Here is a 27054-nt window from a genome sequence, read left to right as displayed (position 1 = left end):
TTTGTTTAACCTATAGCATCTAATGTATTGTAATATAACTATTATATAGAAATAAAAGATATTTATTTTTTAACATAAACATGTATTTGATCAGCTGAATAAAAATTGTATGATTTGAAAAAATAGAAACCATTCACTTATCACTTAAAATAATTAACAAGATAAAATCTTACTAATACTATTTGTGTGGAACAAAATATTTCATAATTGTGTTCGGTTTTGCTTTGTTCGTGGTTCTTGGACTACTCCTCTGCACCTCCGAGGTAGAGGGGTTCTTCCACATGGCCTTCAGCTCCTTCTGCATGTTGTCGGGGAGTGCGCTGAACACTTCCTTGTCGACGTAACTGGGGCAGTCGTCGCAGCTGCGCTCCTCGCAGTCCCGCATCGAGTCCGACGTGTCCGACAGGTTGTCCTTCGCGGGACTAGCGCGCGGCGTCAGCGATCGGTCGCGGGAATTCAGTCTTAGCTCCGATACCTTCTCAAGCTCTTTAGAGTTCAGTCTGAGTTCACCAACTTTTAGTTTACTTGGAGATGCAACTTCTTCTTTGGACAAACATCGTCTTTTAGCTATCCAATTAACTTTTTTGGGTTTTTTTGGTGACGGCTCGACTTCGGCGTCGGAGAGATCAGTCGTAGTGCTACTGCTCGGCGACACAGCAGAGTAGTCCATGGATGAAGCAGAGGTATCACATTCGTTTTGTAAATTAAGCACAGATTGGACGGATATATCATTCATTAAGTAGTTCACTATGGAACCTCTCCCTGTCATGCGCTCCTGGAACTTAGTGAATGCCAATCCCACTAAAGTTAAATGGAATGGTTTCGACAAATCTATTAGTTTGTTGAATAATCTCATAATTATGTTCATCAGTTTCTGCTGGCCTGCATCTGTCACTGTGAGGGCTCCATTGCTGAGTGCGAAGATGGATGGAGAGATCTGACTTTGTCTTGATTCTCTGTGACTGCTCAGTCTCTTGGCATCTTTCTTTCTAAGAGTTACTCTTAAAGAAACTGGAATGCGTCCATCTTCCCTCACCAGGACCAGCAGCCTTTGCAGCAGAGCAGTGAACTTGTCCTCCACTTCACTCCTCACACTGACTATCTTGAAGCTATCCTCTAGGCCTATACTCTGTGGCTTACCAGTCTGCTTCACCGGAGTATTATCTTCACCTACACTTAATCCTTTCAATCTTACAGCCATGTCACTGCTGAAGTGCTTTTTCAACACATCTAGGGATGCTTCTTGTAAGTCACTCACAGTTACAATATTCTGAGATATTAACGCTTCTGTAGTTTTTGAACCAATGCTTGGAATGGAACGGACACTGTCTAGCGTGGACATGAAGCTGGTCCCATGTTCTGGGAATATAGTAGTTTGGTCATTAGGCTTATTTTGGGGACAAATTAGTTTAGCTAACAACTTGTTGTGTGCAATACCAGCACAAGTTGTGAAACTTAAGTCTTCAAATATTTTCTTCCTCATCTCACTGGCAATTTGTGATGTTACCCTCAGCCTAGTGTGGCAGCCGCATGGACAGTCAATACTAGGTTCACTATAGGCATGTCCAGCAAGAGTGACATTACTAACATTTAAAGATTTCATCTTTTCTTGTACTAAGTTTGTGACATCAATATAATTTTCATCCATACCCAGTTTCTCCACTGGACATTTCCAACATTGTAAAACGGCAAAAATCTTATTGGAGGCTGTTCTGTAATTGTGCAAATCCTCACCATTGACAAGTTTTAAGTTGGGACAAACTTTTAGCGCGTCCGTAACTAGCATACATTTTTGAATACCGAACTTCCTGGCTTCGTAGTTGCTAGTTACGACGATGTTCTTCTGTTGTATGCCGAGCGGAACCGACCGCAACTCCGGATTCCGCACCATCTCCACTTGAGCATAGAAACAATCTACATCGATGTGAATAATGCACCGCGAGTGTTCGCTATCGGCATCGTTGTAATGAGAACAGCCAGATTCCATATTCCTGCAAAATAAATCATAGTTTAGTCATAATTTACTTTGTTCTAACTTAGTTTTACCTGTTGCGATAGAATGTTATGAAAAAATAACAAATACCGTACCTATCGTCCATGACGGTACCATTGAAAGATGAAATATATTTTGTAGTATGTAAATATGCTTTTTAAGTGAGAAATTACAGCTTTTCTTTCATAAATTTCCAAAATATTGATATTTTATATTGGACAATCACGACACATCAACAGAGACGATGTTACCATGCCAGAAAAAGATTTCCCTCGTTTTTTTTCAATCGTTGTTTTATGTATTTAAAAAATGTTTTGAAGACTTTTGTAAAATAAACTTTGATTATTTAAATCTAAACTATTACTTTATAGTCAAACTATTATTTAAATTTACAGAAATTTAAAGGACTGTAGAAATCGACTAATGTAATCGATTATATTAGGTATCAATTTTGACATATCAACCTGACAGTTCATCCACTATCACAATACGTCATTTTCATGAAAGTGGGTGTTCATGTTCAATGCAACTAACAAATAAACAGCTATCTACCGGAATTTACAGTTATGAACACCTGAAAACCGACAATGGAGGGCCTGCCTTCGGGTGATATACAGGCGAAGTACCAGAAATTGGCGGCGGAGTATTCAAAAGTGTGTATCTTTATTAAGTGTGATGCGCTAAAGTGATCGGCAAATTGGTGAATTTGTTGTTTCCGTTATTGCAGTTGCGGGTGCATGTGAAGGTGCTTAAGAAGGGTGTTCTAGACGAGCAGGCGAAGTCGAATGAGCTGCGAGAGACGTTGAAGGAGAAGGAGAAATGTTTGAGGAAAGGCGAGTTGGAGATAGATTCGCTGACATTTAGAAACCAGCAGTTGACGCGGCGCGTGTCCGTCCTTCAAGATGAACTCGACGCGTTACAGGTCAGGCGCTGCACAAATACTTAAAAACATTACTTGATGTGAATGACTCACTTGTAATCATCCACTGATAATTAACTTATCATTTACCAGATGGATTCTGTTATCTTTGTGTAAATTATTTTACAAACAATATTACCCGGCAGTTGGGCTGTGTTAATTCACCTTGCGCTCAATTATTTGCTCTAATTGTTGCCCATAAATTAACATTTGCTATGAAATTTTAAAAGCAAGCTAAGACTCAACACAATAAGGCAATTCAATGCATTCATATTCTGCCACAACCTTAAATATTTCCAATTAGAAACTTCATGGTATAAAAATAATTATAAAATGTTATTCATTGTAACATTCTATAGCTTAAATATGAAGTACACAATATACAGTTCAGTATTGAGGTCAAATAATAGAATTATATATAATAAATAAATAAATCCCTCATTTACAGTTGAAATTGACCAAGAAATCCAAGAGTAAGGGAGATGACAAGCAACCGGTGGCCAGTAGTGCAGCAGCACTGGACGCCGGCCTCCTTCAGGAAGAACTGCAGAAGAAAATCATTGAAAATGCACAGTTTGCTTCACAGGTAATGAAAAGGGTTAAAATTTATGATAAACACGATATCCAACCTTATTATGTATAGACTTAGATAATCTCTTGAACAAAAACTGTTGTTCTGAACAATAATATGATATATGTAACCAAGTAATTAGCTTAATTACTCTTATCCTGCTGAAATTCATAACATACTCTAAAGCATTTTTACATGTTATTTTAGTTTACATATTTAAATAAAAGTTCTTTTTCAACTATGATTCTGACTGAATATTAATTCTGATATTATCCATAAAAGAAAATTTTATCATCAAGCTTGCTTATTTATGTTGCAGCTATCAGACAAAATATTTGAAATATCCCAGTTGAGAGCCTCCTTAGACGACTACCAGAGACACATAAGTGAGAGTGACAGTAAATATAAGTGTGAGATAGCCAAGCTGAAAAACAAAAACCAGGAGCTACAATACTCTTTGGAGGAGGCACAGAGAGAAAGGATAGGAGGGACGCCCAGTAAAATACATTTGGCTACCAGTAGTCAAGCAGCGAGCTGTAATGGAGACTTTTTGTCGGAAGGTGGCAGTTTGGTAAGACATTTTTGTACCTTTGCCTTGTATAAAAATGCCTGTAGGTAAATAGGACATTTTTTATCGTGGCCCTTTTGAACAAGGCAAAATAGATTTTTGGTATGAAGATTATTTATATGTTGCATAAGTACATTTTCGTGGATGGCACAGGTTACTGTGAGCTACTAGGTACTATGCTATGCACTGAAACATAAGTATGTCAATGAATTCACTAGGTTTTAATGGAAACACTTCACAACATACATTCATCACTGTCAGCAATTTACTATTTTGTTTGTACATAAAACATTTCCCACACAAATATCGAAATATATGACAGATAGGCCCACACAAATATCAAGAAATAAATGACAGGCTGCGGCACTCATTCACACATCATGTTTGTCATTTGTTTGCAGGTTGGAAGTGAGGATGCGTTGAGTTCTGTAGATGACTTGAATGTGACTGAACAACTTAGTATGAAAGCACACTCGTTAGATCAGGTGAGTTCACGCTTTTGTATCCATTGTGTCATGTTTTTGTTTGTACACTTTACAAAAATCAAGCTCAAATGTGAACTTCAAAACACCTCATAATGAAACACACAAAAAAAAACAAAATATACTTTTTTGTTTTGATTATATCAAAATGCCTACATTGTATATTCCTCCAGCATATATTCAATCTCCTGATAAAATGCCTACTAATGAATTCATAAAAGTTTTTGGAAACCTCTATCTGCCAGTCATTTGTTCATGTCTTAATTACAGGAAAATCAAAAACTAAAAATGGAATTTGAAATGCTTCGAATGGAGAACGAAAGCCTAAAATTAGAAGTAGCTAAATATGTGTCAGCTTCCCAAAAGAGACGTGGCGATGGCCACGATTCTGGGGACTTCAATACCTTTGGGGAGACCTCTGTGGATGCTGAAGGCAGAGTCACAGGGTTACTTGGGAGCCTGCAAGTACCTTTTATTTTGGACCAAGAGATAGAAATGAGGGAAGAAAGGATGAAGACGTACTTTAGGAATAAGATTAGCGAGTTGAAAACTGAGAGAGAGGAGCTGAAGAGTAAGACTGAACATTATGTTAAAGAGGTGAGTTTTTAATTTCTGTGGCCCTAAGCGTAAAAATTGAATAGTTGGCAGAATGGATTTGCTTTTCCTCAGTATTAACTTCTTTATTCCTTAAAATATGTTTCCCTTTGTATAAGTTCTTTTTCAGTCAACTAATATTATTGTTTTGTTATTTGTCGGCTTACTTTACGTCTTATGTCTAATTAGCTACTTCTTACATCTTGTTTTTTTAGCGGATGACATAATTTTTTTTATTTCCACAAATATTTACAATAAAAAATAAAACTATCTTTGTAAAAACCCAACAAATTGTTTATTAAATTCACAGTGTGAGATGTTGCGTCTCCGGTTTGAAGAGATGGAGCGTGACAAACAGATAGACGAGCACACGCTGAGCGAGAAACACAACACTATCAGCCGACTGGTGAGTCACAACACTATTTATATGTCGATATTGATATTACACACCACTATTTATATCGTGTTTTGTTGATAGCCAGCGTTTGAACGAGGTCGTTATATTGCGGTGTCATTTATCGATAACGCAATGTTTTATTCAGTTTATTGAACTTTTTATTTTGACGTCGATTTATCAGTCGATAAAAATGCATGACTAGAATTTTTTATAAATGGTAAACCTTAGATCATTGAAGCTTGATTTGTTTGTACAAAAGAAGCTTATATAAGCATTTTTCAGTGAAGCTTTCTATATCTAAATAAATCTGGAATTCGACCCAATACTACAGACAGTCATAGCCTCTTATTTTAAGAATTTTTCCCTTCTGAAAAATAAGTTATCATCCCACACCATAAACCAAAAATCTCCAATTATCATAGGAGGAGGAACTACATTCAACATCCCACAACTACGAGCAACAGATGTCAGTGCTAACGGAACACGTGGCCGGACTCAACGAGCAGCTCACGAGACAGCACGACGAGATACAGCAGCTCAAACACACGCTACACAACCGCAGGAAATAGGACGCCATCTTGTTTGTATGGGGGGAGGCGCTCAGACATTCATTCATTCGGTCACAACAGGTCCAGCACATGCTGCATAATTGCAGAAAATAGTCAGCCATCTTATATGTATGGGAGAGGCGCTCAGTTGTTCATTCATTCGATGAGTGCTGTGAATGATTCGATCACAACACGTCTAGTAGATGCTACATAACTGCGAGAAATAGTCCGACATCTTGAATATACGGGAGAGGCGCTCAATTATTCATTCATTCACTGGATTTATTCAGTTGAATGTTTCGGACACTATCGTAATGAGTACATAACCACACGAAATAGTACGCATGGAGAAAATCGCTCAGTAGTTCAGTCGCTAGTATAATATCATTAATGCGTTCAGTCACCAGTTTGTAAGTCATTCATACATTGAAAGTGAAGTTATTAGTGAAATAAATGTAAATCGCAGTCTACGCAGTCGGGCAATATTTACAAAGAAGTCCTCTTATTGTGAGAGATCCGTGCCTCAAATAGAATTACACGAACATATTCTAAAGTTTCTATAGTCAAAACCTACGAATAATACAAACTAAATATCTGTGGAGATGTGGGATAATAAAGGTATATACTCCACACCCTACCCCCAAATAGGTTCATACATACATTATGTATACTGTTTAATAATCTCGGTGTATAAAGGATAAATATTTAAGTATATGATCGTGTCCGTCATAAAATGTACAGACCTTAAGAAATCTTTTCAGTAAAATGTATAGAAAATCAACTTATTTAAGTTGTGTATCAGAATTGGTATGTGTTGTAGCTAGAACATTCGGAACATATATGATTTAAAATATTTGGTTATTTATGGTATTTAACTGAACCAATTTTTGATAAAAATGAAGATTGGTTTATAGTTATACAAGGCCTGATCGAATACGCTTTTGATTAGTGATTGTAAGAATTCATTGAACAAGACAGTTAGCTTATAAAAAATGGTCAATAATAAATATGCCTTCATTCATATACATATTATGGACAATTTTTTTTATGAAATTTGCTGTATTCGAAATGCATTTGTTCGTCCCAGTCGCTTATATTTCCATTTTCACCCTTCTTTACATAAATATACACATATGAATGTTGGTCACAAAGAATTTGTATAAAATGTATTGTAAAGAAAATGTTAAAATGTCGTTGGAAATGAAATAAATGTACACCCAAGTATATTGTATAAATTTTATAAAATATTTTCGTGTGTTTTAGTAAATAATGCGAACATAATTATGTACCTCTAAGTGAATGAGTTAAATCAAATTTTCAGAAGTAGGTTCCTTTTAACTTTTTCCATAAATAAAAATCTAGAACCGACTTTCTCAACAATCTTATCAACTTATTATTTTTTATGTCAATGTGAAAATAAGTCTAGTCTCAGTTTTTTTGCATTCCTATCACCAAATTGTAAATTAAAAAAGTATCGAGGCCTATCTGATGTAATATAATCGTATTAAATTCGGCTAGTGATTCGTTTGTTTATTTAGTCAATTATACAAAAATAAATGGTAATTCTTTTTGGTATTTTTTTATCAATCATAGAGAAAAATATAGGTGATCTAAATTATTTTTACAGTGTATTTGGTGATTTTGACTACTGTAGGGTCAAAATAAATAGAAGTTACGTTACACAAGAATTGACTATGTTAAGTACATCTCTATTTTACTTAATCGTTAATTTCGTTCAGTATTTTTCTTCCATTCCTCTCTGTCAGACTTCATTCTAACATCCACTCCCTTGTGTAACAACAACAACAAGTTATGTTCTGAATAATACCTATTTATTTTGTCCTACTTGATTCTGGTCGATATTAAGCTTCTCGTTATGTAAAAGGTTTGTCTATATTTATATTAAACAGTGAGATTAAAAGGGTCAATTCCCACTGAAAGAGCAGCGGTCGTAAGAGCACGGACAATGTAAGAGCGCGGCGCGGCGCGGCGCGGCGCGGCCCAGCGCGGCGCCGCGCGGCCCGCCGCGCTCGCGCTCAATCACTTGCATTTACGGCCGCTGCTCTTTCAGTGGGGATTGACCCTAAAACCAGTGTCCAGACTGTCTCCGCATACAGCTGTATATTAGTGAGTACATGCTTATACTAAGTTTGTAATATGTAAGCAACACTAAGCTATTATTATGAATATGTAATTATGTGTATAAAACTGTGTTGACTTTGTGCGAGTATCCTGGCATCTTCTGAAAACATAGGGCTTCTTTTTAAATTACCTGTACATGAATGGTTCGACCAATATTGACTCCCATATTCACACAGGATAGCAATCCTAAATAATATATGTAACCCAGATACTCGCAGTCAGTCTTTGCATATAATGTATAAATAAGAGAAATAAATTATCAATAAATAGTTTTGAATACTCATGCTTGTTTTCTTTGAATTAATATTTGCTAAGATATATATATCCCACAAACCAAAACAAAATGTAAAGATATGGTAACCCAATACCTGATTAATATGGACTACGAAGCTACTGAAAGCTTCTTAACCCCTCCTAAATAGAAACTCTTTTATCTAACGGTTTTCTGTCACCAAAACAATCCTAGTTCTCCGTACTTGAAAGTCGTATATCGTCTAATTTACTCTCACAAAGTTAACAATATCATTTCATTGTTTTCCTGGCATATTTATTAGACTCGTACTTGTTATAATTTGTTACTTTTGTGGAGAGAAAATAACATTTATTTATTATTATATATAAGTGATCCTGTACCCTATTAGAAACATAGGACAGACTACTGCAGACAGGCCTCTGTACTACCTAGTGCACTCGGCTCGTTTTTTGACTGTTGGCTGTTATCAGTCCTGTTTGTATACTATGTCTATGGTGTGGCCAGAATCTTACCTTCTACGGTCCAACAGCCTTTATGGTTCGGTATGATCGTCTAGAACTAAATTTTTGTTGGGTAAGGTCATGATGAAATGAAAACTCGCGTTATATGCACAACTTTGTATTATAACGATAATCATAAGCACCTTATAATATGTCATCTGTTACAATATTTGTTTTCAACAGTTACATTATCGTTATAAATATTTATACAAAATTTATCAATTTGTTGAACAGCGTTTTGCAAATAATTCGCTAAAGTGAGGTCATTTGTCGATCATGCGTCACGCGAACACACAGTCAGACAGACAAAGTCAGCAAGTAACTGTCCGGGACACTATATGTATATCAAAACATTGCACTCATTTGCTTACCTGAAGCTTATTGCGAAAATTCCGTATTAATTAAGTTTTTATTATATTATCTTATTTTAAAACTGTTAATTATAATCCAGTACAGTCACTTGCCGTGTTGAAACTTGTGAGAGGAAGTATTTGATACTATCGACTAGGTTTAAGGCCTAGCGGTGAAAATCCTTCGTCGGAAATAGATTTTCATACATGTGCTGTTGCTATAACGAGATCAAACACATAACACTAATTTTGTTTCATTTACGATGTACAATTTATAACAATCGGAACTCTAAATATTATTATAAATGCTTTACGACCTATCTTAAGGATATTCACAACTGTGCATCACGTTTGAAAATCTTCTTCCTCAATGTTAGGAACTGGCCTTATTTAGATAATAGCGGCTTATGCCTGTAACACGAAACTGTACATTTAACTTTAACGTCATTTAACACGTCACTGCAAATAACTATAAATATAAAAGTTACAAAATCTAGCTACGTAAGTCGATAGTACCGTATACTTTGCGTAAAACACTTGGTATACCCTTTCAGTCATCACTCAATAATAATGTAAGTTAATGTTTAAATAAAAAAATAAATAATTACATACATAGGTGCTCTCGAGCATTCTCTCATCCCCGAAGCTCATCTAATACATTTTATACATACATTACACAAAGTGTCGACTGTTTGAAATGGCTTCAACTCAAACTCCTTTGGCACTTTCTACACACGAAATAATAAAACTTAAAATAAATCGAAATACATCACCGTGGGTGCCCCGAGTAATAAAATTAAGGTACTTCATAAAGGCAGATAGGCATATGCTCTTTATAAATAAACTAACTACGCGTCGAGTGTACCGACGGAGACATACTCAGCTTACGTCGCGGGAATACTGTGTAGTTACGTATTAACGTCTACAGCGAAATGTGTTGCAAGCGAGATGCAAGAAGCGGGTAGCGCGTTAGTCTTTACATTATCAAACATGGTACCGCAGGACGGTTGAATTACAATTTATTACAATCCTATATTATCGTAACCGAAACACTTATGTCTCTACTTATTTAGTTAGGAATTATTTATCGCGTAAGCTAAATATGTTTCCGTACTTAGGCGAGAAAAATGAAACACGAGATTTTAAAATATTATTTAGTAATGATTAAATGAAATACGTCGTTAGTATTGTGCAGGGTTTTCTCTCGCCCTCCATACATGGTCGACTAAATTAAAATATGTCAAACTGACATAAAAAATATACTTTACATAATTATGGGAACGTTAATAAAAATAATGTTATCTATATTTAATGTATAGATAGCGTAATGTAAACATGTGTTCATGTATTTGGTTTCTATAAACAATAAATTAAAGATTAGGGTTGTGACAAGTGCTCGGTAGAAGTACGAAAGCTTGCATATTGGGGAATGGCATCTAACTTCTAGCACGTGCTATGAAAACGAGCCCCTAACAAGCACATGTCACAACTCTCATAAAAAACGGGAGAGAATCAAATTAAACTGATGAAAACTACATTCTCTTTACTGTATGAAGTCAATTGATAGTCTCCCGTGATCTAAAACAGTATGGCGTTTAAGCTTAGAGCGTTTGAATAACCGGAGCCGCTTTGAGCGCAACCTCTTTGCGAAAGTCTGTCAACAACTCGCAACGAGGCAACGCCTCACATGGATAGCTCACTCATATATTTTCGATCACATCATTAAATTGACAAACACAAGCATAAACTTGTATATATGTGTTCCATTGGCAGAAAGGTAAGCACAGCGGCTCCAGTTATTTAAATTTTCTAAGCATTTAAATCAACATGATTATACATCTAAATATATTTGTTAAATTAATACACGATTGGGCTAAAACGTTTCGTAGGTGGTAATGGCGTGGAATGATGTTCACCTGTCACATAATTATAATTAGTTACGAGTCAAACGAGCCGCTTTGTGATGCGAATCCTACTTATATTATAAATGTGAAAGTTTGAGAGAATATATGGATGTATGTTTGTTATTCAATCACGCAAAAACAGCTGGGCCGATTTGATTGAAATTTGGTATGTAGATAGGTGATACCCTGGATTAACACATAGGCTACTTTTTATCAACACACCACGCGGGCGAAGCCGCTGGCGGAAGCTTGTTGAAAATATAGGAAAGCAGATCATATATTGACAGTTTTACGATAGAATTTGAACTGTAGGATTATTGACATAAGGTTTTTTATTGCCTATAAAATTGAAAATGAAGTAGCATTGAAGTATTAAAAGGATAAAGATTTTCTAAGGAGTTTAAAACAGGGCCAGTATGTCAATTTTCTACACAAAGTTCTGTAAGTCAGCAATAATTTTCGTGAAAGACAATAAAAACTACATCCCAGTCACTCACAATTTGCATCACATCTCCGTATAATGTAGGTAGGTCGACAACGCGGCGAATTTAACTTCTTTTACATTATAATACAATAACAGCAGTGCTCCGATACATTTAAGTAGCAATTTATATGGCGTGATAACCGACCAATGGCGGCGCAGCATGCAAAAGGACCCGGCCTCCTATTGGTCGGTTATCACGCGATCCGAACGCGACTGCCGACCGGTGGATATAAAACATCAACAAAAGGACACTACCGTAATAATATATGTGTACTAACTAATCAATATCGAGCACATTGCGTCACTCGTCACTCATATAGCGTCCTCTCGCTCACACTCGGGTGACCGGTGTTGCCAGCGGTCAAAAGTCCGGCACTTTAGAAACTTGGTATAATTCTTTGTATAATTTTTTTTTCATAATTTAATTTGATTGCTCAACATTGCAGGCCGTTGTCGACTATCTTGTTCTGTTCTGGAATTGATCTTACCCTGTCTAATCTTAATTTTCATCACCACATTTCAACAACATCCCCCCTCTTTTCATACATTAGGGTAGATTCCACGTACATATTACTTGTTATTGCAGTCAACAACTGTAGGAAGTTGTTCCCGAGGCTTGTGGAAGCGTCTCTCAGTAACTTCGCTAGCACTGGTTGACGTCGGGCGGCGTGGGAAGGTAGGCGTCGGCTCGCTTGTGCTCGATCAACGCTTTGACGGTCGTCGAGTCGGCGGGTAGCTCCGATTTCTTGCGTAGAAGAGGTTTGCTCGCGTTGTAGCCTTGTTTTCTTAGCTGTGGATGATGAAATAGTTTATTATTAGTAAATATTCTTAGTAGATTAAATGAGTTCTGATTATTGAAGAAATGAGTTCTGATTATTTTTCAGGTAGCAGTATTTACCATACTGCTACCGGAAAAATAATGCTCAGATCTTCCTCTTCTCAATTATTATTTGTACTTCTTTGGCAGTTATTAGTCAGAAGTTGAATTTCTGACAATAAATGTCTCGGATGGAATGTAATGTGTAATTACTATTGTATCAGATTGCACATATAACTTACTGGCTTGTGGAGATTAGATAGGCACTTGTCCCATGTAAAATATTAGTACTCAACTGCATCCAGCTAAGATGGGGTATGTTCAATAAGAATAAGGAGGGATGCCGACCCCAATGTCTCGTTGGAAAAAGGCTAGGCAGTTGATGCACTGTGCCGATCTCCTTGTATGAGAACAGCCGTATGGCCAACAATAGCCAGTGGATAGGACGGCATTATTACTTTTGACGTGACAACGTCTTATAAATCGATGGAGCCGGCTGCACGCACGAAAAAAACATGACTCATGCGGCGTTACCTCGCTCTGAGGCGTTCCGTTTAAGGCTTGAAGTGCAAGCGAGAGCACGCAACGAGCAACAAAGAGGCACGATCGGCCTCCACGTTCGGCAACGTTCGAAATCTGACGATCAATTTCTTATGACGTTGTCACGTTCGACTATCGTCAGTAAACCGACTTTACAGACAACCGTTTTTTTTATCTTAATAGTTATTTATATTTGAGTACCTCATGCGCCTCCTGGTCGATGCGCTGGTACGTGAGCGTGAAGTCGTCGCAGTCGCGGGCGGCGGGCGCGGCGGCGGCGCGGGCTTCCAGCGCCTGCCACACCTCCTCGCGCTGCAGGAGACGCTCTCGCTCTCTGAAAATAAGTGGAATGTTTTAGTTTATTTGTGGAGTCCTATGGAAAGGACATTAGGGTGCGTCCACATCTGGCGAATGTGCGAGCCGATTGCGAGCTGTCTGCGAGCTGCGCGCGTGCAGTCACTGCGATAGTTCGGTGCTTGTCTTTAGCGCAACTCACGCAAGGCTCGTATAGAGCGCGCGAGCGGCGCGCGATCTGCGCGCACTCAGTTCTCGCCCTTACAGTTCCGTATACTGGCTCAGTACTATCGAAGATGGCAGACGTCGCGCGCCGCCTGCTTAGGTCGCGCGCGAGCTGCGCGCGGGCGGCGCAGAAGCGGCGCACGAACAAAAATGCACGCGCGCAGCTCGCGGGCAGCGAGCAAACGGCTCGCGAGCTGCACATTCGCGGCACATTCGCCAGATGTGGACGCACCCTTATGGACAATACGTGTGTCATATTGACCTTTAAATACTTGTATATATCGGGTGTGTCGTTCATAATCACATTAAATGAAATGCGTTAATATACTGGTATATGTCCATTAACACAAAGCAAAAAGAAAAATACGTAAAAATAAAAAAAATAATTTTTCAAACAAAGTAAATAGAATAATAATGTGCGAAAATTAGAACACCACAAAAAAGTCAGTCATTACAAACAACTGTAATTCTCCCTTGAAAATTGACAGCTGTAAACTGATCAAAACATTCGATACCCCTAACTTTATCTCTGCTTTACACATGATGTTGTAAATTATAAAAACGAAAAATGACTCCTGTGGCCAAACCACTGAATGGATTAGGTTATTTTTTTTACAATTCGCCATAGAATATCATAAAGTATATGCGATAGAATTTAATGTGATTGTGAACGACACACCCGATATATATGTACTTAGGGAGTAAACGTTGCCTATAGCTTTCTTCGATAAATAAGCTTTCTAACAAAAAAAAAACATTTTTTCAAATCGTGTCAGTAGTACCTGAGATTATGGCGTTCAAAGAAACGTTTCAGCTTTATAATGTATTAGTTTAAATTATGAAGAGGATGTGGATTAAAGATATTATTGGCAATATGTAGGTTGTTAGAGGTCAGGCAAGTACCAATGCAACTTTTCTAAGTTTGTATGTACTTTCTAAGTATATCTTAGACACCAATGCCTGTGTTTCGGATGGCACGCTAAACTGTAGGTCCCGGCTGTCATTGAACATCCTTGGCAGTCGTTACGGGTAGTCAGAAGCCAGTAAGTCTGACACCAGTCTAACCAAGGGGTATCGGGTTGCCCGGGTAACTGGGTTGAGGAAGTCAGATAGGCAGTCGCTTCTTGTAAAGCACTGGTACTTAGCTGAATCCGGTTAGACTGGAAGCCGACCCCAACATAGTTTGGGAAAAGGCTCGGAGGATGATGATGTAGGTTGCTAGATCACATTGTTATATACATGGCACAGTAACATAGAAGACTTGGATCGTATTGTAATGCACACTAGGAACAATATGGGTCACATTATCCTACTTAAAGTACATAAGAATAAAATCCGCACTCACTTCTGTTTCTCCTGCTTATATTGCTGCGTGCATTCATCGAACAACTTCTGATTCATTTCCATGAACAACTTGAGCGCGTTATACACAAGGCCGTGTATAGTCTTGTTCCAATGACTCTTGGTGTTCCGGTATAGCGACGGGAACATGATGGGTAGTATGTGCGTCGCGTTGTCCGATATTAACGACATTATGTACTCGTTGTTCCAGTAGTAGAGAGCTCGTTCTGCTACCTGGAATTTGGGTGAAGGGTTGGTAAGCTAAGCTATGAAGTTTCATATAGGTATTAAGATCTACTTAAGTATTTTTTCGAAATTATGTGAAGTAAAATGCAATAAATACAATATTTACTTTGACAGTAGCTCTTTCAGTTTTTAATTCATTTTATGAAAAATTGTAAACAGTTGCACCATTTAACTATGACGAAAACCAAACCTTAACCAGCCGTATACTTGCCGTCCATTTATCAAATCAGCGACTTTGACAGATGAAAATGGTTCAGTTATCGTTTAAAGTTAAATGGTGGTTAAAACTCACCGTTGGTGTGTAACTAAAAGTCTGACCACATTCAAGACAAAACTACAATTTTACACATTGATCATTTTACAAAGTGACCGAATGAACTACGCTACTATCCCATTAAAGGGATCTTATCCCATTAAGTTTAGTGTCGCCCTTAATCATAGATTTTTTTCCTCAGAAAATTGTATCATAATGACTATCTCTTGTTGTCATACCTGGAAGTGTGGGCTGGAGACGCACTTGGCGAGCTGCTTGAACAGCGGGTCCATGATCTTCTGGAACTCTGCTGGCTCGATCACGTCGAGTATTTCCTCCATCTCGTTGAGGAACATCACCTCTTTCGGCGAGTGAGTCTTCGGCCAGTACTTTAGTAACGCCCTGGAAATTCACAATTGAAATTTAAGTATGTATATTGTATAGTAGAAAGATTTGTGGTACTAACGCTGGGATATATCCTGTATATTATATTAGTTCCTATGTATAGTACAAAATAGTATAGTACCTATGTTTTGGTCATCATGTGATAGTTTGAAATATATTTGTTTAGCCTTTTCCCTAAATATGTTGGGGTCGGCTTCCAGTCCAACCAAATGCAGCTGAGACACAAAGTTTTACATTATTTTTTATTTGCTAAATATCATCTTCTATGGACACATGTACGTATGGTAGAGTGCAAGGTAAGCAAATGCATAAAGAGCGTGAAGTATGCACGGTTCTCCTTATGGTTAACGCGAAATATATCCGGCAACCGAAATGCCATGTTTCAGACAACCCCTAATGACCTGATTCTGGTTGCTGGTTCAGACCAGCATATGGGGATTTAAAACCAATCCCGCATTCCTCCAATCTGTTTTTCTTTCAACTATTGTCTTAATATATTATAGTACTATGATATAGAGGTAGTATAATTGATAGGTAACTTACCTGACTACAGGTTGAGTTAGCGAGGGGTCTTTCTCCAGGAACTGCACGACACAATATGCCAGCTGCGGGTGATATACTGACAGCGACTTCGCCTTGTGCAACGGTAGTAACACCTGCAAAATTATCAAGTATAGAGTAAATAAATTACAGAGTATTTAGAATTTCTATGCGCCCTAGTTGCCTGAAATGAAATAAAGGAATGATAGGAATATAAACATGTTCTGTATACTTTACAGTAGTGCTCGCACAACTTTTTGCCGTCGTGGAATATTGCCGAATCGAGCAGATAATTCGGTTACCATAGAAAAGCGCTCTAAATTTAGGTGCAGACCGCCATCGACTATTAAAAATTGAGACTGAAAACTGGGTGACTGTTCATATATTTTAAAATAAATGGGAAGTTAGTTGTCCCCCAAACACCCGCATTTCTTAACATTCCGCAATTTTGCGTTATAACATCTCCCCCTTTCATTTTGATTATGATCGGCAAATAAGGAGCGATAAGGGCCAAATGCGCGTACTTCTGTTCGGAATTTAGTTGCGGACTGGCTTCAAGTTTTGCAAGAACTATGTAAACCTACTACCTACCTACGCCACTAACTTATAACCTATGTAAAGAACATGCATACCCTCAATAAGAATAGTTTGTGTTCCTCCTTGAGCGGCAACGCGAACCCGTTGATGATGGAGCCGAGGATCTCCAGCAGCTCCGCGATGCCGTTGTGATGCTCCGTCTCGTAGATAAACCTGTGACAAACATTTATATAAATAATTTTACTTATTTCAATAATTTTTATTTGACTGCCTCGTTGGTCTAGTGGTCGCAAGCGCGGCTGCTGTGCTCGAGGTCTCGGGTTCGATTCCCGGGTCGGGCCGAAATCGCTTTGTGGGTTTTCTTAAACTTCCACAAAGCAGCCCGTAGTCTGGAAGTTGGTGATTGATTCACCCGTGCATCGGAGAGCACGTAAATGTCGGTTCTGCGCCTGATCTCTCTCCAGTCGTGTCGGATTGCCGTTCCATCGGGCTATGAGAGTGAAGGAGTAGGGAGTGCACCTGTGTCTGCGCAAAAGCTCGTGCACTATAATATGTCCTGCGCAGCTGGCTGATCTCCTTAAATGAGAACAGCCGCCGTGGCCGAAATCGGCCGTGGACGCCATTATTATAAATAATTTATTGAAATATTAGTTATAGAAGCTCGTGGTCAAGGAAAAAGCCTGTCTAAGTAATGGGTGTATCGATCATACACAAGATTAAGCAACACTGTTATGACAAGTTCCTCCGTGGTTGAGTAGGAATGTTTATTAATTGGCGGACCACGACTGACATTTGATAAATATCTTAGGCAGTCTTCTTCATCTTCTGATGAGTTAATCAGAATCCATAAAGTGTGACAACCAGCCTCACTAAGGGGTTGCTTAGTTAACCTCATAAGTAGGTTGAGGAAGTTAGATAGGCAGTCAGACATAAGACAGCATATTTTACTCGGTGTTTGGACAGACCAGAGATTATATCATCACCACTAAATCCATAAGACACACTTATGTGATTATATCATCACTAATCCATAAGACGCCTGACATTTGGCTCACATAAAATAAATCATTCAATCAGCGCATGCAATCAAATCTATGAAACCAAAGGAAGATTTCAATATGCCTGTTGCTTCTACATACGTCCAATAAATAATGTACGTCACAGTATCGGATATAGCTGGCAGCCTTAGGAATCGACTGGCTATTTACATAGAAAGTGATTTCCTATGCACGCGGGGTATCGATATATTGGTATCGAGTGATGTGATGCAACTCGATTTTATATTGGACTGTCCGATTCACGCAATTTGCGGATTGGCCTTGATATTTTATAGGATATTTTTGCTATAATACTCAACGTGACTTTTTTTTTGCTTAATAAGTAAAAAAAAAATAAGGTAATAAGGTAGGCACAAGTAAAATACTATAAAGTATCGTCAGTAATCAAGATTGCTATTGCTAGAAACTAGTGTTAGTAATCCAACTAGAAAAAAAGATAAACATATTTTTTTAATCGAACGCCAGGACTTTCCAACTTAAATAAATAGGTAGGTACAGATACCGGCACGGATATTGGGCTCTCGGCGGAAGAGTGGGGATCGCTTTCCGCACCCGTACGCATAAGGCAATAAGGCAGTAAATCGCTTCTGCGCAGGCGAAGGTCATGGCTCGATATCCGTGCCGATAACTGTACAATGTGTTTGCGACTGCCTCACTGTAGAGTCTTCATACTCAAGCTCAAGTTTTAATTATATTTTTAAACCACTGACGTTTTTTTTTTCATATTTTCTATTGAAGCGTACACAATGACGACCTCTGTGGCGCAAAGGTCACCAAGCCGGACTGCCGAACCTGAGGTCCCGGGTTCGATTCCCGGTTCGGTCGATATTTGTGTGATGAGCATGCTTGTTGGCCGTGGTCTGGGTGTTACTATATGTATTTATAAATATGTATATATGTAGCTATATGTAGTTTATCAGTTGTGTTAGCACCCATAACACAAGTTAATAAATAACTTACCATGGGGCTAACCGACCGTGTGTGAAAAGGTGTCGCGACATTAAAAAAAAAAAAAAAAAAAAAAAAAAAAAAAACAATAGAAATACAAGGTTTTTTTTTTTTAAAAAAAAAAAAACATTAAACGCTTCCAGCCAGCAGTTAAGATCTCATATCGATAAAAAACCGTTGTTACGAAACCATGTCGATATAATAAATCGTTAGTCGATAATATCTTCAGAAGAATTAGCAGTCACGTACTACTGCAGCTATAGGTAATATAAAACGGATATAAAAGGGAAAATATGGAAAAACCATGATTTAGAATATACGAGGTCAGATAAATAAAAAATAAAGTTATTTCTGTAATTGCCATAAGGTGTAGTGCCTAATTGATAGAAACCTACTTTTATAGTAATCGTTTTAAATTCGTCTTTAGAAATGACCAGCTATTTCCCGTGGATTCACCGGCGCCCCTTGGAAAATGCTTCCCGTACTCTGATTAAATGTAGTCAATGTTTCCTGGGGGTGTGTAGCTTCCAAACAGAAAAAAAATCGATTCTGTAGTTTCGGATTTCGGAGGCTCTAGAGTTATTAGTTAATAATAATAATTAAATGTTCTATTAATCCTAACTTTTATTGACAATATTTTCTTAAAGTTCTCAATGATTATAAAATAAACTATTTCACTAAACAAATGAGCTATTAACAATAAAACGACGAGGTGCAGAGGTCCCTACATGATTATAATATCACGTGAATACACACTAGTTGTAATTAAACGTGTTGTCACTCACGTTTCCTCATACATAAATAGATGAGCACATTTAGCGAGGTAAACAAATTGAAATGTTTATTTTATTTAGATAGACATGTACAGAGATAGATAGCTCACATGAAATAGGACTCCGAGTTAATGTTTTAAAAGTTAATTGTTTTATTCATTAATCAATCTTGCCTGTTTAATGAAAATAATTCTTATGAATTATTGTCATTGAGCAGGCAAGATGTATATTCTCCCCACGTTTGATAATGAATGATGAATAACGATTATTTCTTTTAACCAAGAAACGCGAATCTGCGTGAAAACTACTTCTTGTCAAACCTTTCACTATTTTAGGAAAAGAGTCTCAAATTCAACTATTTCAGGTTCCTCTTCATGAAAACCCGCTGTATTACTTAATCAGATATTCATCTAGTCAATAAAAAACGGGCCCTAACAGCCATGGGAGCATAACCAGATGATACATTCATCCATAACCTACACAATACTAGTATATTCACCACCGCAGCGAACACACACACATAGATAGCCAAGAACTCACACATACGTACACTAGAACTCACCTATAGAAAACGTTATTGATTTGCTTCCGTATATACGCGCGTAGAACTAGGAACTTTCCGTATATCCTGTGCAGCGTCGTCTTTAGGAAGTCGCGCTCCCGAGGGTCTTCCGAGTCGAACAGTTCTAGGAGCTGGGAACAATGATAAGATAAAGTCATTAGAGTGGCAAAAATAACGTCTCTAAAAACACTTCGAGTTCATTACCCCCTTCTTTGATAGAGTTAGAATGTTGACAAAATATTAACTAAGTAAATGTAATATTCTATTAGCTTTGCCAGCAACAAAGTGAGCAAGATTCCTCCTCAAGAGGGAATCTCAAGAATTTCTTAGGGTAATTTCAAACTGGACGTTTTGTGTCGGTGCAGCAAACGGTGCCATTCAAGTCCTCCGCACCGCGCGTTTTATATGAAAACAAGTGCACATCTATGCACCATTGCCCCACGGCAATCGCAGCGACACGAAACGTCTCGTATGAAAGAACCCTAAGGAAACTCCTGGAAAATTCTAATAGATAATATTGTTTCGTCTACGATATTATCTTGAACTATTACATGAGTACAAAAATAATATAAAAGGTAGTCATAACAAACAGTGTTTACACACAAAACAACGTAGACATTTGATCCTTAACACAAAAAAGGTTCAGATTTATCAAAGGCGATCTTGTTAGTCTTCAAAAGCGTTACTTTTTTCTCGCGTTATTTTCTTAACACCTTTTCACCTCAAAAAGGAGGTTTTATAAACAAGGTTGAATAGATCAAAGCAAATAGGTTTGTATTCGCATGAGACTGGCCGTAAACAAACGAGGGAGCTATGAAAAACTTATTGGAATCGATTATATTATTGGTTTGACATGTGAAGACAGGAGGATGGTCGTTTATGAGGTCGGTGTCTCCTTGAAGTTTGTTTATGGCGACATATTCTTTCGATATCGATTAAGATTTGTATATTATTCAGATGGAATTGGATCACAAGGCCGTATTGGCTGTGTTGCACTGAAACTTAGATTGCTATAACATGGCATTAGAGTGCTCTGTCTCGTCCAGCTGTGAATATTTTGAGGCAATTTTAATAGTGAAGATTCATAACATACGTTACCTTCATCAATCAATAAATCATATGAACAAATACTAGCAACAAAGTTCTTTAAGTTATTAATACTTGAATATAATTTGTATATACAGGTGTAAAGTTTTAAATACACGTTCAATACACACCCAGTTTAAAATTATGCCAAGTACAATATAACGGAGCACAATCTACTATAAATAAAATTAAACAATGAATTTACATTCCACATTTACTACGGTAGACTTTTGTTTTATTATCCAAAATCAATTTATGAGCGGAAAAATTGTATTCATTCTTTGAATTTCACACCTTGTTTAGACTGAACCGGTATATTTTAGACTGAGCGTAGTGAAGGCCTGTGTATTCTTAGTAATATGCAAGTAAATTATAAAGTGGAAGAGTGATTGCTTTCTTGAACGGTACTCTAACAAAACAAAATCTAGTGTCTTTTGGAATCAGGCTTTAGGTACTTTGCGGAATTCCAACCTTTATTTCAGTTATCCTAACATTTTTTCAGGGTAACTAGATTGCCTATTTATCCGGATGTTCGAAGTTGTTAGTACAGGAACACTGCTTGTGAAGACATCCTAGACCCAGAGCTGTTAGTTGCGGAAAGTTTAGGTATTTGCAATTCCTCTTTTTTTTTGGTGATATCCAATGTTCATTTTGCGTTGCACTCAAAACGGCGTCAAATAATTGAGGCACGGAAGTACTATACTTCATACACAGAAATAACAACCCAAAGACATATGAAATAAAGTCTATAATCAATTGGTGGGCATACCACTGCGCCGTGATGCCGTCAAATTGAATCACGAATTGTAATTTAGTTCCACGTGTGATAGTCTGCGCTGCACTCTACCGAAATTGAACTTCGGTTATGTAATTCGGTTTGTGTCCGATTTGTTTTACGAGTATCCGAGTGCTGGATATCGAACTTTATTTAATATTTATTGTCGCAAAAAATACAGTTTTAGAAAAAAAATATACATGATGCTTCTGACAATTACTTTAGAAGAAAGCCCCTGCCGCTGAAGGTGTAAAACCTGTATCTAGGCAAACAGAGTCCTTCCGACAAATAGTTTCAAGGCTTTTGCCTACAGAATATATGAAATGTAAGTATTTTGGGAATGCATTTTCCAAGGCTTTTTTTAAACCATGGTATGATCAAGTTGATCATTATTTATCAGTTGCATACCACAATAATGGGTATCCCTCGCTAGAACAAAATTAATTCTAATTAGTTTACTAATTAAAAGTGTCATTATCTCAAAGTACCAAGCCTTAAGTATAAGCATAGTACCCGTTTTTCTTATACTAAAAAGATGAACAAAAAAAAAAATAGACAAACCACTGGAAAAATATCAGTTAGAGATTAAAATAACAGTATGTAACCTGTATCATACTCCAGCAACTAGAACCAATATAGGAGTAAACTCGCCACTGGTCAGACTCAGCAGAGAGATGAACTCAGTGATTAAATCAGCTGATCTTGACATTTACAATGTCTCGATTAATATCTTTAAGGCCCAATTACTGGAATCCCAAAAATTGCATCATCGACAAAATGTTACGTAAAATGTTATGTTTTTATGTTATTCTATTGCTGTACTTTAATTTATATTTTTTACATTTTTAGTTACCATAAGTTTTGATCTCATGATCTTAGAAATACTTATAAAACTATATTCTCACAAAATATAGTTTTATAAGTATTTCTAAGACAGTCGTTATTGTTCTCATAAGTTTATGTGTTATTTATTGCAACAAGTTTAGTTTTACATTAATTTTAATTTTAATAAGAAGTGTTTTCTTGTTTTTGTTTCTTGTTTTGTATAATTTTCTACTTTCAAATTCTATCATTATTTAGCGTATGTTGGTTAACCTGTAATTGGCGACTGTGTAAGTCCTAGTACCTAATAACAGAAATTGTACTTTAAGCTTAATCTACACAGAAGCTGTTGGTAAACCCTTTAATAAATAAATAAATAAATAAGTATGTATGTAGTATGTAACAAAGTTCAATTTGTTAAAGCAATTACTGAAGTACATACTTTATGAGGCTAGGTAATTTCCAATGAGGCTGTTAATGCTATGTGCTCATGTAATATCATTAATCAATTGACTCGTTTGTTCTATACGTGCCGATTCTCAGCTCAGAAATTATGGCAGGGTTTTTCTGCTGGGAAAATTAGTGTCCTTATTTTTTTTTACTATACCTACTAAATTTTCCGGTTTTTCTGTTGGGAAACTTAGTCATTTAGCATCCTCATTTGTTTCGGTTATTCTATATTATTTTTCATATGTCTTTAAGGCATTGTCTTACTCGGACCATCTCTTACACATATATTATTTGATTATTTCTATGATGAATGAATTTCTATGAATTTATAATAGAATGGTATGTATGCTAGGTACTTGTTATTGATTTAAGCAAAAACTATGAATGGATTTTGTATAAACTTGTTGTCACTGCCAAAATTTTAATAACAACATATATAAGTCAGTTTTATCCTGTGATTACTATATTTTTATTTTGGCTCACAATTAACAATTAATTATTACTTTTATTGATAGCTTCCAATTATTTTCTTTGACACTGATCCTACAAAACAACGAACTATGACATCATAAAAAACCGGATATTTCCTCAATTCACGTAAACATATTATCAGATAAAAGATAAATGACTATCAAACAACGCACATTTATCCCACATTTTAGTTCATAAGCTGGTTGTTGTGAGTGAAATTCTTTACTTGTCTATGGCTTATCGCTATCGATTGCTATGTGTATGTAAGCAATCTGAGTTGACGTCATCTGTTTACTAGTACGTGGCTGGGCATATAATTTGTAAATTTTGTATTGAAAGGGAATTTTAAATTGTGCGGATTTTTAAAATAAGTATTCAATAGTTTGGTGAGTAATGTTATGAAGTAGTTAGCCGTTCATCTGCTTTACAAGAACTATTGCGCGAAAATAAAACCAGGATAGTAGCCTATATGTTATTCTGTTGTATCATTTATATAATTGTCCAGTTTCATCAAATCATCATTTTCCGGCTCATCACAGACACAATCTTTTGCCTTTTAAATATTAGTGCGATAATAGGCTATTTCAAATTTTCAACATCTTGATGGCAGTTCTAAATCTGTATAATTCAGAAGTCTATCACTTCTGCAAGACAGGCGGAGATGCCACACTTCATTTAAAACCTTCTTAAAATCCATAAACCAATTATTGTTTTACACTGACCTGTAAAACAAACTTCTGATCGATATACTTCTTGGCGATGTTGGGCTGGAAGTCGGGCGACTCCAGCAGCCTCAGGAACAGCTCGTAGACCAGTTGCAGGTGTGGCCAGGCGGCCTCCAGGGTCGGCTCGTCCTCCTCAGGATCGAACTCCGCCCCGTTGGGGTTTGATGACGGCGGCAGTGTCCGGAATAGGTTTATTGCGAACTGTTGACAATGAAAATGTAACTTTATTATGAGTTTTTAGTTACTTGTACATATAAAAATGTTCTTGTAAAGCACTGGTAGGTACTCAGTTACATCCGGTTAGACTGGAAGCCGACCCCAACATAGTTTGGGAAAACGGCTAGGAGGATGATGAAGTAGTTACTTGTACTGTACATGTAGTCTGTTATGCAACAATGCAATGTTTGATTGTTGTAGGTATGCAAAACAGCGTTATCAGCAGCCAAAATGACAGAAGGAAACCAATAAATATCTTGTCTTCTAAACAAGGAAAGGTGCGCGAAATTGCAAAAATAAATTAATTAAAACATATATTTTCGAAAAAGAAGTCGATATAATTATACGACTATGTACTGGAAATATCGCTATAAATAACAACTCCTAGGCGAGGCATTCATAAACAATTTGTCAATAGACAATCAAAGCTCATTGAACGCCTACTTTAAGGCGTGTTCAGTTCAAGTGGTTACAGATAAGATAAAATCACAAACATTGACCAACATACAACAACTTATGAAAATATAGAAAAAAAGAAAAAAGGGATTTTCTAAACAATACCTTGACCTTCCAATGGCATGACCTTCAGTAATAATAAATGATTGTGGTATATGTATGCGTGACCTTGATCGATAGGTAAGGCTATAATAACGTAATTATAGAGAAGATTGTGGAGAATTAGGCGAATTCAACTTGAACTTTCTGTAGTGTGGTATTTGAAATTAAGTCCAGTTTTTGCTGAGCTGAAGTCTGGCTTTGTCTATAGACTCAAGAATTCTTCTAAAACAGGAGTTAAAAGGGATCGTAACACACAAAGGTTTGTTTCAGATTCCAATTCATCAATCAAACATTTCTGTATTTGGGTCCCATGGTATTTTCATCAAACAATTTATATAAGCTATGTATGAATACGAAGAGCTGGAATCACCACGGAAAGGAATATTGGAATGGCTTGCCACTAACAAAAATAGCAATAAAGGTACTGACAAAATGTTGATAACGTGTAACACTTCATACCCTTCCAAGCAACATATAGGCAGTTACAAAACCATAACAAATAAATGATCCAATTGGACCAATTACATAACACCCAAAACAAAGCACCTTCCGATATTTACAATGGAACTCCAAAAAGTTTCGGCAACAATCTCCCTTTGTACAGTGAACAGTGCATTTGAGCGTAAGGCGCCTTACATACTTTTCAAAGAAAAATGTAGAGTATTCATAAAAAAGTTTGAAAGTAAATGAGTGTAGCTATTCAGACAGCCGTCGAGACATTCCCGGTCTTTGAAAACAATTCATGTTCCATGAAGCGAGAGTGGAGAGGACTTTCAATGTTCATTGTAGCGTGATTGGTTTGAAAATCAAAAAGATTCCAAATATGATATTGGCTTGATTATAATTATGCCAACAATAGGTACAAATAAAAAGTTTATAATTGCTTTTCAAATTTTTATATTACGTAGGTACTTTTATTGGAAACTAAATTTGAAGTCGTTTACCCAGCAGGCGGACAATTTAGGCTAGGAAAAAAACAAAAAGTTCTACTTCATAAATTCAACACAGTACGTACGTTTTACATGTGTTAGTGTATAATATTACTGTTACTGTTACAGCCTTTTTATCGTCCCACTGCTGGGCACAGGCCTCCTCTCACACGGAGAAGGATTGAGCACAGTCACCACGCTTGCTCAATGCGGGTTGGTGACTTCAGACTTTATAGTCCAGGTTTCCTCAAGATGTTTTCCTTCACCTTTTTATCAGCCATTGATGTCTAAGATTACTTAAAAGTACATACAACATTAGAAAAGTTGCATTGGTACTTGCCTGACCTAGAATCGAACCCACACCCTCATACTCGAGAGGTTGGTTCTTTACCCACTAGGCCACTACGACTTTTTGTGTATAATATTATATACTAATTTTACCGCTTCACGTTTTAGCACTAATTCCTTTAAAACATAGACGCTACTTTATATACAACAATTTCCAAGCTGTAACTTATCCTTACGCTACAATGTCTAGCGTCTCATCTATTCAGAAAATCTGCTATCTTGCCGTGTAAGCCAAGCTGTCACATGGCTTATCTCATAAAAGGCATTGTAAGTTCACACTTTGTAAAACCTATGAGAGGTAATTGAAAATGTAAAGGAGTGTAAGATTAAATCTAGGCTTTGCTTCAGGCGAACACGTTCTGAAAACCTCTTCTTCTATTAGACTGTGGATTTTAATTTAATAACTAGTGTTCTTCGTTTGTAATATGGG

At 37.0% G+C, this 27054-nt stretch overlaps 3 protein-coding genes across 6 annotated transcripts in view; 1 reads left to right on the top strand and 2 right to left on the bottom strand.

Annotated features, from left to right (window-relative positions):
* Window positions 1-61: 61 nt before the first annotated feature.
* On the bottom strand, window positions 62-2239 carry LOC124640157 (DNA polymerase iota). The gene is made up of 2 exons (XM_047177822.1): window positions 2089-2239; window positions 62-1991 (listed from the first exon to the last, which is right to left on the bottom strand). The coding sequence occupies exons 1-2, from the start codon at window positions 2097-2099 to the stop codon at window positions 179-181; spliced, it is 1824 nt and encodes a 607-aa protein (XP_047033778.1). The 5' UTR covers window positions 2100-2239; the 3' UTR covers window positions 62-178.
* A 241-nt stretch (window positions 2240-2480) lies between these two features.
* LOC124640463 (protein phosphatase 1 regulatory subunit 21) lies at window positions 2481-7647 on the top strand. The gene is made up of 8 exons (XM_047178243.1): window positions 2481-2646; window positions 2721-2915; window positions 3361-3498; window positions 3803-4054; window positions 4453-4536; window positions 4804-5130; window positions 5438-5533; window positions 5947-7647. The coding sequence occupies exons 1-8, from the start codon at window positions 2581-2583 to the stop codon at window positions 6091-6093; spliced, it is 1305 nt and encodes a 434-aa protein (XP_047034199.1). The 5' UTR covers window positions 2481-2580; the 3' UTR covers window positions 6094-7647.
* Window positions 7648-9069: 1422 nt separating this feature from the next.
* The window catches only part of LOC124640462 (serine/threonine-protein phosphatase 2A 56 kDa regulatory subunit gamma isoform-like), a 48574-nt gene continuing 30589 nt past the window's right edge, over window positions 9070-27054 (bottom strand). For all 4 annotated transcript variants that reach the window (XM_047178240.1, XM_047178241.1, XM_047178242.1 and 1 more), the window contains 8 exons: window positions 24571-24774; window positions 20245-20375; window positions 16999-17116; window positions 16370-16482; window positions 15661-15823; window positions 14927-15156; window positions 13264-13396; window positions 9070-12495 (listed from right to left, as the gene is read on the bottom strand). In XM_047178240.1, the coding sequence (XP_047034196.1) occupies window positions 12349-12495; window positions 13264-13396; window positions 14927-15156; window positions 15661-15823; window positions 16370-16482; window positions 16999-17116; window positions 20245-20375; window positions 24571-24774 (1239 nt within the window). In that variant the 3' untranslated portion in view covers window positions 9070-12348. The remainder of the gene's footprint in view (window positions 12496-13263; window positions 13397-14926; window positions 15157-15660; window positions 15824-16369; window positions 16483-16998; window positions 17117-20244; window positions 20376-24570; window positions 24775-27054) is intronic.

Source organism: Helicoverpa zea, chromosome 20, assembly GCF_022581195.2.
Source record: "Helicoverpa zea isolate HzStark_Cry1AcR chromosome 20, ilHelZeax1.1, whole genome shotgun sequence".
NCBI lineage: Eukaryota > Metazoa > Arthropoda > Insecta > Lepidoptera > Noctuidae > Helicoverpa > Helicoverpa zea.
The sequence above is the reverse complement of the archived record's forward strand: the minus strand, read 5'-3'. Positions and strand labels throughout refer to the sequence as shown.

Coding starts and splice junctions, on each gene's coding strand:
- LOC124640463 (XM_047178243.1), top strand. CDS start 2,581: ATGGAGGGCCTGCCTTCGGGTGATATACAGGCGAAGTACCAGAAATTG. Junction 2,647..2,720: donor TGGCGGCGGAGTATTCAAAA/GTGTGTATCTTT, acceptor CCGTTATTGCAG/TTGCGGGTGCATGTGAAGGT. Junction 5,534..5,946: donor ACAACACTATCAGCCGACTG/GTGAGTCACAAC, acceptor CAATTATCATAG/GAGGAGGAACTACATTCAAC.